Source organism: Buceros rhinoceros, unplaced genomic scaffold (genome assembly GCF_000710305.1).
Source record: "Buceros rhinoceros silvestris isolate BGI_N320 unplaced genomic scaffold, ASM71030v1 scaffold8302, whole genome shotgun sequence".
In the NCBI taxonomy this organism is placed as follows: domain Eukaryota; kingdom Metazoa; phylum Chordata; class Aves; order Bucerotiformes; family Bucerotidae; genus Buceros; species Buceros rhinoceros.
The window spans coordinates 34,042-46,145 of record NW_010397179.1 but is presented as its reverse complement, the minus strand read 5'-3'; the positions used below and the strand labels follow the sequence as shown (position 1 = coordinate 46,145).

The window sequence follows — 12,104 nt, the reverse complement described above, 5'->3', positions numbered from 1 at the left end:
GCAGGAATCCTAGGCTCTGCATCCAGTCCTTCTGGTTTGCTTTCTTCTGCAGGACTGGAGAGCCCTTTACACACCAAGAAACCCTCCTCGTGTGGGTCTGTCTAGACTCTGAACATCAATAAGGTGAGCGCAAGCACTCTGCAAGCCTGTAAGGCAGGCAAGTTACCCCGAGTTTGACCTTCCCTCACCCCTTGGCTCTCCTTTGTTTCACCCTTTCGAAGCAGGAGGCAGAGGGCTGACCTCTCTCTGGTCCTGCAGGACCCCCGGGTAGATGTCTGTGCTGCTGGCAGCCCCTGACAGCTGAGGAAAGCAGCTCCTGCAGCTCCAGGAGCTGAAGCGGGCAGCAGGGAGGGAGGGGAGAGGCACAGCCCCTCAGCCAGCCTGGGCCAGGTGAGTGGACAGCCGGGCTGGCACGGAGCCTCGCTCTCTTGGTGGCTCACGCTTTGATTTAGCATTAAGCACAGCTGAGAAATATTTGAGCACTAGCTTTCTAGTGTGGCTGACTGCCTCAGAGACGAGGAAATGAGGAATTCGCTAGGGGAGCTGTCAGAGCAGGCTCTCAGCCCCCACTGGTGCTCTCCGTCTCCCATCTGACCTTATTAACGCAGCCTAGTTGTTTTGCAAGACGCCTCCTTTGCCTTGCAGCATCCCATGGCCGCTCTGGAGGGAGTGGAGCTGCGAAACCTCTGGAAGGACTTGAATGGCTGACCGGAGCACCTGGAGGGAGAGGGATGCGGGGGCTGAGCCGGTGTGGCGGACTGTAGCTGCCCTTGGGTTTGTCTTGCAGCAGCCACCGAACGCCCTTTGTGTTACAAATCCAAGGTAGAAAGCTGGCGTTTGCTGCTACTCTAACTGTTCAGCTGGCAAAATCTTCTCCTGCGCTTTGGGGGGCAGGTGAAGGATTTTGCTTAATCGTGCCCGCCTCCCCCTTGTCTTCCACGGGGGATTTGCAGCTTCCCTGGGCTGGGGCTGCGCTAACAGCCAGTTCCCAGGAGGGTGCAGGCGTGAGGGGTCTGGCCATGGGAAGGGGGCAGCAGTTTTTCTCAGGATGCTTTCGTGTGAAGGCTACCTGTTGAACCAGGTTGGCCACGGAGCGTAGCGGGGGAGCTGGTGGGTCCCCCAGCTCCCTGTTCTCCTGCCTCCCTCCCTGGGGAGGGACGAGAGGCGGGTAAAAGCCTGTGTGTTTTCTGTAAGCACTGAAATCGCTGCCTCTCGCGCCAGCCCAGCGCTGTCGCTTGACAGTGTCAGGCCCTGGGAGTGACTTGGCTTCTCCAGGCTGCACCGTTAATGCCGTGAAACGCCCGCTCCTGCCGCAGGCTCAGCAGGGAGCTGAGGAAGTCAGAGGCTGACAGTGAGCTCCGAAGCGCAGTTCGGCCCGTGTTTGACAGCAGATGGTTTGTGAACAGGATTAGCCCCTGATCTGAGCTGGGAGGAGAGGTCCCGGGAGCAGGGGTGGGAAAAGCCTGGATGTGTGAGGTGTGGACCAGCCTCAAGCCTGGGGAAAGTTTACTTGGCGAATGCCTCATGGCCTTGAGACGTGATATTAATTCATTCTGGTTCTCCAAGGAAATGTGCTTTCTCTTTATTTCTTTTAAAGGATTTTTCTTGCTTATACTGATTAATATTAAAAATGCTAATATGTACTTTATAATGCTAACCACCCGTGAGGAGACACGCTACCGCCCTTGATTAACGCCGGCTTTCATGGTGCTGACATAGCGTCTTGTCTCTTCACAAACCCTTTTAAAAATGCAAATACCCAGTAGAGCCCACGGCCAAGGGGCTGCCTGCGGGGCTGGGGGACGTGGCCTGGCCACGGCTGAGCGCCCATCCCTCTGCCCACGGGGTGCCACCGCGGGGACAGAGCAGCGTGGCCAGGCTGTGCCCAGCATTCTGACGTCCCCTATTAATCCCCTGCTCCCTGCGGTGTCAGGGCACACATTTATTTCAGGCTCTTACAGGTTTCCATTTGTATTCTCCCTTTTTCGTTGCCACCCTCTCAAGGTAGAGACCAGCAGTAAAAGGCTTCACAACAATAAAGCTCGATTACAAGTAATTTACTTGGCATTGTTGCATCTGCCAAACAGCGATATTAATTCTGTCTCTCAATGAAGGAAATATTCTGCTGATTAGCTCCAGGGGCAGCATTTGTTCTAGAGAGCAGCCTTTAATAGGCCTTTATATCGTGCTGTAATTCATATCGCTAAGTCAAGAAGAGCTTTTCACTGACGTGCTCGGGGTCTGCACCTCTGTCGTGGGGCCGTGGCCAGGCAGACGGACGGTGGCACGGGACAGACACGAACCTGCATCGCCATGGAAAGGCAGACGGCCGTGATCTCTGCTGTAAATGCTCCAAGTGGGGAAGGATGAGGAGGGCAGGACTGCAGCGGGGAGGGACGATGCCACCCTGAGCTGCCATCCCCAGGAGGGCGCACAGCTCTGCCACTGCCCTGGGAGCTGCAGTGGGGACAGCGACAGGCTCAGAGGGCTGTGAAACTTCCCTTTTCAGTCACGTGTGTCTGATTTTGTTTGGAGATGATGGTGCATGTGAAAAAACCATATCTCTTGTACACTTGAAGACAAAACCCGGGAGGACTGAAGCTTCCCAGTGCTGCCCTGGTGGTGCTTAACACAGTTGTGTTCTGGGTGTAGAATCACAGAATTGTTTAGATTGGGAGAGTCTTTTAACATCACTGAATCCGACCAAGTGCTGCCAAGTCACTGCTAAACCAGCTACCTGAGCAGCTAAGAAGGGGTGCGCCGAGCCTGCGTGGAGGAGCTGGTGGGGATGTTCCCTCCCATTTCAGCAATGGCTCAGCATTACCGCCGGTGTTGCTGTTGCTCTCACACACGAACCCTGGCTAGGCGGGCGCTTGGCCCCAGCCTACAATGCCAAGGGCAGCACTGGTGGACCCGGAGCATCCCCGCAGCTCCCCGCCACCCAGCTGCCCTCCCCACAGCAGCGCTGCACATTGCTCCCCTCTCTCACACCATTTCCCCAAGCGCAGCACTGTGGCTCTTGGTTTTGAGCTCTGTTTTTCTGGCAGGGACCCTGTGGAGCACCGTGGTGTCTGTGGGGAGCTGCCTTCCCAGGGAGCACCCCAGGAGCGCTTTGAAGCAGCAGCCCGGGGGTCCTGATGTGGGGTGGGTGGCTCTGGAGATCAATGCCCCAGGCAATGCTGAGGGAGCAGATGGGCTTGAATTTCTAAGGGCAAAGATGCTTTTTAAGATAATTTTTGCATCAGTTGCTCAGAAATTATTTGTCTCAGAAGAAATGGGTTAGAGCAGAGGAAGAAAGAGGGGTTTTGCTGTTTTGGCTGCAGGGACTCTGTATGCTAACAAGTCATCAAAAGGGCCCGAGTTCCCCTAAAGGTCCTGCTGTAGGCAATGCTCCGTCTGCCGCTCACCCCTCCATTGCCACCTCCGGCTCTCTCTCACGTAACAACCCCAGTGAGGAGGACGTTACCAGGCTGACCGAGGTGTGAGCTGCTGTCCTGCACTCTGGGCAACGAGATGTTCCTGGCGAGGTGAAGCCGGACAGACCTGGGGGCTCTGCCAGCGGGCTCTGTGGCCAGAGGAGGACGGCACAGGGTGCTCCAGGGCTGCACCTCCCTGCTCTATGTCCTACCAGCCCAACCCAGCAAGGACTGAGCTGTCACCCAGCGTGTCTGCGGCCAGCTCATCCCCTCTCCTGCCAGGGAGCAGCCGGCAGCGACCCTCTGGGGTAAGCTCCAGGGGGTTTCAGTGGCAGCTCATGGCCTGGAAGGCTTGCTGGCACATGGGGCTGTCCCACATAACCCTGCGACACCCAGGAAGAAGATTGCTTTCAGCTCGGGGCTTGCTAAACCTGTGGTTGAAACAGTTCAGCTTTGCTCAGCGGGAGCATTTCACTGAGATGTTGGTGTTTTGTGAAGAACTGCCATGCCCTGTCGTTGAGATGGGTATTGTATTTGTGAAATCATGGTTTCAAAAAATATTTCTTTATGATGATGAAGATTTAATGCAGTTTCAAGTGTGTTTCTGTGCAGGAAGTCCACATTGGTGAGTTAACAGCTGCTTACCGGGTAACTTCGAGCCCCTTCCCCACGTACAAAATCCCCACAGTCAGGTACAGTTCCCAGGCAGAGTCACGCATCATCATATTCATTAGCTCTGAAGAGGTGACACCGAATCTGTTCTGAAAATGAAGTGGTGTCAGCCGCTCCGCCTAATGCATTGGCGCAGGTTTAGCTCGCTGGATTATCAGCCTCCCCAACAATCCCTGTTTAATTCCACACCCCGCCTCCCTGCTGACCTTTGGGACCATCTCATGTGGCTACCAATCAAAGGAAGAAAGAAATTACAAATTATTTCAGATGAGGCTGAAATATTTAATCATTTCAGTCTCCAGAATAGTCAGTGGATGGTCTTCTAGATCACATCCCCCAAATACGGTCCGGTAATGTGTAATTAAATAATCAGGTGGCCTATTTGCCTAATTTTTAGGGCTTTTTTTTTTTTTTTTTTTTTTGGAATTGCTGCTGTCTGTGCATCCCTCCTGGTCTTACACTCTGCGTGGCGACACACTCACGAAGGGAAAATCCACGGTATCTCTGCCAGAGCTGCGCATCCCCGGTGCCCTCCGGCTTTAGCAATAAACCAATAAAGGATGAAAGGGAATTATGGATCTAATGAAAAGGATTATTTTCTCCTAGCACAGGCCCCGTGCCTTCGTCCTGGTTACACAGAGCATCTCTGAGCCTCGCTAAGTGTCAAATGAAACAGGCTAATGAAATGGATTAGGATCTTAATAGCACATTTGATTAGTGAAACGCTCACCTCCGGGCGCGCTCTCGTGTGTGTTAATGGGCGCTGTGGGCCACGGCGCCTGGATGAGCCTGTTAATGGGGAAGAGCTGATGCGGGCACAGCCACAGCCCCCAGCAGCCCGGCGACGGGAAGCCCGTGCTACTGCCCAGCGCGGGAAAGCGCACCTCTGTGTAGCAAAGCAAAGGAGAAATACTAGATGCTTTATTTGTTGGCGAAGAAAATGACTGGTCTGCCCTTCCCTTAAAGGACATCGCTCTGGGAGGGACTAACGGTTTGTGATGGACGGGGATTTAGGAGCGGAGCTGCTGTGCTCGGTGGGTTAGCGGAGCCCTGTGAGAATGTAGCGTGATAACGCCTCAGCCCTGGTGCACCGCCCCTCCTCCCCAGTGGCTGGGCGTCACCAAGGTCTCTGCTTCAGCGTAATTAACATTCTGCTGTAATTAATGCTTCCTAGAATGGCACGAGGGTGAAATCCGCTAATTAACGTGATTCTGCACAGTTGGTGCCTGCTCCCGCTGGCCTGGGGGGCCTGGAGGGAGGATGTGGTGGGCGAAAGCTTGGGCAATGGGGGGTTAGAGACGTTCCAGGGATGGGAACAGCGGCGTGGTTCAGGCTGCAGCTGGGGTGGGGTGCCCGGATGACTCCTTAGCATATTTTCATAGCGTTTCTCCTTCAGCATCAGGCAGTAAATAATACAGAGCCATAAACGTTCAGGATGCTGTAGGGTGCCAGGAGTTAGGAATTGCTGATGCAATAAGCTATCATGTCATCTTAAGGAAGAGGTATAAAATATACAAATGAATAAACAGAGCTGGCCGTTTTTTTAATAGATGGCTCCAGGATCCAGCAGATCACCGAGAAAAGGAGTCCACAAGCAGTCAGCCCTGCACGTGGCTGCTGCCCGCTGAGAGCAAGAGTTCCACCATCCCATCCTGTGAGTTGCTTCTGACTGGGGCTTTTTTTACTTTATTTGTCATTTAAAAGCAAAATAGCTGAATAGCTAATCCCCTGACAGCTGTTCACACCAGTTCTTGTGGCAAAGTGCCTTCTCCTCAGAGTTATTCCTTGTTCTGAAGTCTGAAAAAATCTCTGAAATCATGTACTGAGAGGATAACCAACATCACTGGGCCAGACACTCGCTGTGCTGTAGGAGGGCTTCGGGTACGATGCTTCCCCCTGCTGCAGGGAGGCGCCCAGGCTGCCCTTAAAGGTTTTAGGGAAATTCCTAAGTTTAACAAAGTTGGAGAAAAATAAAGAAGCCTGTCTCTGTTTTTGCAGCGGCAGGTGTCACCACGCCGTGGTCAGCCCCCCTGGGTGTCTGGGTTCCCATCCTGGCTGAGCAGCAGCTCTTCCTGCACACCACACAGGGGTGGTGCCAGCAGCCCTTGAGGTGCTGCTCAGGCAGCTTAAACAGGTACAAAAGTTCTTAGGAAAAATTAGGATTCAAAGTAAAAGTGGGTTGGAGCCCAAACAGCCCCCCTGTGCCCCACATCCAAGCCTGGGTGAGGGTCCCCACGTGTCCTGCTCCAGCCCTCCTGGGCAGCCCTGCAGGTGAAGGACATGTTTTGGTCGGGCACAGAGCTCTGGGACCTGGGACGCGTTTCAGGAATTTGACTGGCTCTAAGGCAATTAGTCATTGGAGTAACATTAGCAGTGCCTGATGTCACCGCTGTTTCCATGGCAATGGGCAGGCTCCTGAGGCAGGCAGGAGGACTGTGCGTGTGCGCGCATGCATATGTGTGCACGTGTGCACGCGTGTGCGTGCACGGGAGCTGTGACGTGCAGCGTGCAGCGAAGCCCAGGGTGGCTCAGCTCTGGGTGGTGAGGCAGCGGCGTTCCTGCTCCATCCCTGGTGCTACTGTCCCCGGAGAAGCTGTGAGTCCCTCTGCTTGTTGGCCATCCCAAAGCGGAAGGGTCCCAGTTCCTTTGTCCCCGTGTCCCTTGCTAACTGCTAAATGTTGCCTGGGAAAATTATGGCAGGGGAGGGAACAATCCCAGAGCAGTGACATTGCCCCTGGAAGGGGAGCGTCTCCCAGGTGTAAGTGCCTGCAGCAGGGATGCCTCGTGCTCTGCAGTGGCAGCCTGAGAGCAGAGGTAAGTGACAAGCTGCTTATTAATGACAAATATCATTAGAAGTGATGTGAAATAGAAGGTCGGGTGAGTTATGGCCTAACTCCTGTCATATTTAAGTGTGCCAGCTCTGTAAGACTACTTATCCTACTATCCTGGTGATAGGTTGTCACCAAAGTGACATCTTTGTCCAGAGCTTGCAAGACTCCTGGTAGCCCCGAGGTCCCTGGAATCCTGCTGGGATGGGAGCAGAGCCAGGCTGAACCTCAGGATGCAGGAACAGCACCAAAAGCTGGACCCGGTTAGGAGCTGAGAGCGAGCGGAGGAGTGTGGCTGCATCCCCGCTCCGCAAAGGTCTGCCTGGTCGCTCTCTTTCCCCAGCGAACCCCTCGGTGAAGCTGGAAGAGGACCACTGCCCAGCCTAGTCGGTTCCTGCTCTCCTGCGTTAGGTGTTTGGGGAACCCATGAGAGCCTGCTCACATCCCTGCAAGGTATGATGGGCAGGGAGGCCACTTTTCCACTGCCTGAGCATTGAGATCTAATTCCTGTGGAGTGCAGACTTAGCGAGCTGGTGGAGAGCGTCTGTCAGCGAGGTACAATGAAGGGAGGGAGCATAATGCAATTGCTTCATTTGAAGCAATTAGAGCAGAGCAAAAACATGTTTTTTAAGCGGACTCGATATTGGTAAGCGATGCATGGCTGCTTTTTGTCAGCGAGAGGCGAAAAGTAATTTCCCCGTACGTTGGGGGCAGCGCAGAGGTCTAGCGTGTTGGCGGTGTGGGCCACGGTGGGAATTTTTGGTCTGCATTGGAATGAGCTGCTCCGTTTCCCAGTGGATTTAGGAATGTGCTGCGGGCAGCTCCCAGCCACTGCCAGGCTCTCGATGGCACCTGCCATGGCTCAGGTCACAGCAATCCTGCCTCAGCGGCATTTGTGCCATCGGGTGGTGGACCGTCCTGTCCTCCTGGGGCAGCTTCTGGCCTGGGAACTGCTGCCAGGGTTGGACACAAGGAGACACCGGTGCCTGCGGGTGCAGCGTGGAATGCTGAGGGACATCACCGCATGTTATTTAATTCGTAGAGTTTATTTCTCCCCTTCTCGGGAGGTTGTAAGGAAAGCTGGAGGTCAATCCCATTAATCCGGCCTTGGGATCCAGGCTGGAAGACAGTGTGATGCATTCAATCTGCGGATCGGGAGACAGCAGCATCAACACAACGTCATGAAAATGCTGCCGTTCCTTCTGGCACTTAGAGATGGGGCCAAGGAAATTGCTACCCAGCTGAGAGGCCTTTTGCGTGGCAAAGATTACTGTTTCCACTAAGCCAACAGCCCCATGTCAGCAGCGGAGAGCGGGGTCTTGCAGCCACCGGGAAAAGGTTGTGGGGACTCCTGAGCCTGCTTGGAGGTTACAGCACCGGGAGGATAAAGCACTATTGCCCTTCCGTGCAGGCTCCACCCCGGGAGCGCTGCCAGACATCCCTTAGCAACAGATCAGGCTGAAGGGAACAGCGACTTACTCCAGCATCAGGATGGCTGCAGAGATCGCCGTCAGCCTGAGACAGAACAAAAATGCACACACCCCTGTCAGGGTAAACCTGGGGTCATTTATTTTTCCTCCGGGGTAAAATACCGCTGCGGGTGCAGCTCGCTGCTGGGATCTCAGCCCCAGGCTGCCCAGCACCTGCAGGTTTTCCTCTGCTCTGTCCTGGGGAGGAGCTGTAAAACAAAGCCCCGTGAGTGAACTCCCTAAAGGAACAGCAGGGTGTTATCGGATACCCGTGGGTTAATTGTACTGATGTTAATCGCATGTGTTTTAGTGGCACCAGTAGAGAGGTAATACGTAATTCCATAGGTATTCCAGAATAATTTAGCAATTTAATTAATTTCTGCTAATACCCTTTAAGTCACCTGGCCCTCTTCTTCTCATGTTCTCTGAGGGAAAGAAGGAAGAAACTTCACCAGTTGGCTAAATCTATTGCGAACTCACTTCTCTTGGCAAAGATACAATTTTATTTTTCAGCAGATTTATTCCCAGTAGAGGACCCCCCCAAAGTCATCCCTGGGTGACAGGGTGGCCAAGCAGGGCTGTGATTGCCCGCTCCTAAATTTGGAAGGCTGGAGCAGGGCTGGGCGGAATGTTTTGGGCGGATCGCGATGGGCTGAAAGGACGGAGGCTAAAATGATTTGTGGATTTAGGTCAAATTCAGTGAGCAGAGCCAGGACAAAATGTGGAAGAGAAACGTAAACAGCATCAGGCCTTTTATTCTGTCTCCTCCAAATGAACCATTTGGTTTAGAAGAAGCAAAAATAGCCCGTTTCAGTGTGTTTCAGATGCAGCATTTCTGCTCGTCCCCTTGTGCCTCCCCCCAACCCCTGGGCAGCATTCCAGCTGGAAAAACGATTTATTTGCTTTTTGAGCCCCCCACCCGATGATTGCAGGGCACAGCACCTCGGGATGCACTCGGGAGTCCGGGCGAGGTGGACGTGGGAGGCGACGAGTGATTTGGGGCATACGGGAGCTGCTCCCCAGGCTGCCCCGCTTCCTCCTTGTGCTGGTAGAAAAGAGACCACCAGAAGAAGCCATTGCTCTCAGGGGGCTTTTATTGTCCAGCTGGCCCTTGCCTCTCACCCCGCTGCCAAGGGCCGGCCAAGCCCCCCGCCACCGCACACGCTGGGGGAGGAGACCTGTGCCCATCCCCAAGCCCACCTGCCTGCCAGGGGCAGCACGTCCTTCCTGGCTCTTTTTTTGTTCTGTTTTGTTTTGTCTTTTAAATATTTTATTTTAAAAATATAGTAGCTGTGGAAAGCAGCCCTCTTTATAAACACTCGATGCTGGAGTGAAACGCATCGTTGCCATCCTTATTCCTAAGCCCTCCTGGGTGCCCGTGCCTGCCTGCGGCAGTGCCGGCGGGGCCAGGGCGGCTGCACAGCTGCTGCAGGCAGGGAGGAGAGAGACAGAGAGACCCTTCTAAAAATAGAAATATTGTGCTGAGTCGTTTGGAGTGAATGAAATACATAAAACATCAGCATTAGACTCGCTTTAGCTCGTCAAATATTGCTCCCAGCAGAGTTGGCGCAGTGTGCTGGTGGAGGCACAGTCCCCCTCGTCCTGAGGCGGGGGGAACCCACGCTGGGCTTGCCGCTCTCACCCACCATCCACCCACTGCAAGGACACCAGTCCCCTGGGCAGCGCCCGGGGAACCGTTTAAATAGGAAACTGTAAACACAACCATGGGAGAGAAGAGACATCTACGATCACAGGATTTACTGGTTCATACATCCCACCCTCCCCCCAGCCCATACTGCTATGCCCCCATCCCCACTCCATAAAAAGGTCTCCGGTAACAAAATCTTCATTCCAGGCTTGGAGTAAAGGTGAGGTGCTCGAGGAGTAAAAAGGGACGTCGCAACCTCAGTGGTCTTTGCTGAGGAGGGGAGAAGGTGGCAGGAGGAGGGGAGAGGGTTAGCTGGTTCAGGTCCTTTGCAAGTTCATTTGGTTTGTCTGGAGGACTCCTAGGGTTATACCTGAGATGAAGACATCTAGGGGACACTCCGTAGCTCAATTAAAACATGACTGGTGTTTTTTTGTGCCTAGAAGAGTCCTCGCTGCTGGGCTTTGTCCGTGGCGCTCACCCCGCGCAGCAAGAGAGCAGCATCCCTCCTCCACTTGGCACAGGGCTATCTGAACCAACGCTCAGCGGAGAGCGACCCCTCATGTGTCGAGGATCTCGCTGGTGGGTGATGGCTCGTGGGGGATGCCCTGTGCGCTGTGGATGGTCTGGTTGTGGGAGAGCGAGTTCTGCTGGAGCTCCAGGGCGATGGCGTTCTGGGGGAACTCCTTCCCCTGCCGCTTGTACTCAAGGAAGGTGCATGCCTTGGTGGCGATTGCGATGATGTTCTTGCCAATAAAGATGGTGGAGACTCTGCTGTCCTGAAACAAGACCATGTTGATGGCCCGGATGAAGATGGTGACGATGTTAATGGTGACCAGGCTGAGGACAGGATAGAGCATCATTTTTTGCGGAGCAATGTGCTCCCCTTGCATGCTGATCTCACTGAGAGACACGCAAGGCAGGATCAGGAGGAGTATGTAGCAGTAGAAGAACATTAGCCCCTCCGCCCAGATGGGCAGACCGGTCCTGTGTGGCTCCCACAGGTTGGCCTGGATGTCCAAGATATCTAGGAGGTCGAGGGCCACCCAGAAGAGGCGTCCCCGCAAGTCCTCTTTCTTCCGAAAGGTCCGTATGTACTCCATGCTGTCCAAGGCCACCAGCACCAGGTAGAGCCGGGGCACGCAGATGGAGAGGAGCAGGGTCAGGGCTTTCCTGGCCACCGTCTCCAGGTTCTTCTTGTCCGCTTTATAATTCTGAAAGATGAAATACAGCTTGATCTCCAGCACAAAGATGTAGAGGAACCACAGGATCATGGCATAGCCCCGTTTGGCCGTCTTCACCTCTGCCCCCACCCACACCGCCACGTAACGCAGCACAATAAGGAAGCAGATGTCCCCCACCAGCACAATGATGCAGACGCCGATCTTGCGGGGCCCCTGGTTCTGCTCCACCAGGTAGGCATCCATGAAGGCCATGCTGGTCATGATGACAATAGTGGTCAGACAGACGTGGCGCTTGTCAGGTGGCGGCAGCACCATGGTGAGACGAGCGGCCCTCCCTCCGTGCCAGACTAGGGGACCAGTCCTGCCGGCGGGGCACGGCGGGACATCCACAGCAATCCCAGGGACCAAGGGCTGCTCTGTTCCCCAGCCCCAGCAGGAGGCCCCTGGAGAAGCAGCAGCTCAGCTGGCAGCCCCGCTCTCCCAGGGCTCTGGGCTGCCCCTGCAGACCCTGTCCCCAGCTCTTCGCCCTTTGCTGGCTCTGCCCTGCAAGCACCACGACTCTGCTCCCAGCCCCAGGCTGGCCAAGCAGCCCAGTCCCAGGCACCCTCTGCCACCAGCAGCCAGGGCTCACAGGCGTGCAGGGACTCCTGGAGGGATGTCCCTCCTCTGTGGCAGGTCCCCCATCGCTGTCAGGCTCTCCGGTGATCCTACAGCACTAATGCACCTCCAGGCTCCGAGCCCCAAATCCTGATGCCTGGAAACGCGACAGGCGACTGGCCAGCAGGGCAGGAAGGGGAGCTCTCCTCTTCCCAGCAAGCCCCCACACTCCTCTGGGGTCCGGGGGGTTCCCGCTGTTTCCCCCCGGGTAGCCCGTCTCACACCTCTCCCCG

At 54.9% G+C, this 12,104-nt stretch overlaps 1 protein-coding gene across 1 annotated transcript; it reads right to left on the bottom strand.

Annotated features, from left to right (window-relative positions):
• Nucleotides 1–10,080: 10,080 nt before the first annotated feature.
• TMEM121 (transmembrane protein 121) lies at nt 10,081–11,703 on the bottom strand. The gene has a single exon (XM_010146153.1). It carries the CDS (start codon nt 11,527–11,529, stop codon nt 10,591–10,593), a length of 939 nt encoding a protein of 312 aa, XP_010144455.1. The 5' UTR covers nt 11,530–11,703; the 3' UTR covers nt 10,081–10,590.
• Nucleotides 11,704–12,104: the final 401 nt, after the last annotated feature.

Bases quoted from the DNA above. Each gene is read 5' to 3' on its own strand.
- TMEM121 (XM_010146153.1), bottom strand. From the start codon at position 11,529: ATGGTGCTGCCGCCACCTGACAAGCGCCACGTCTGTCTGACCACTATT.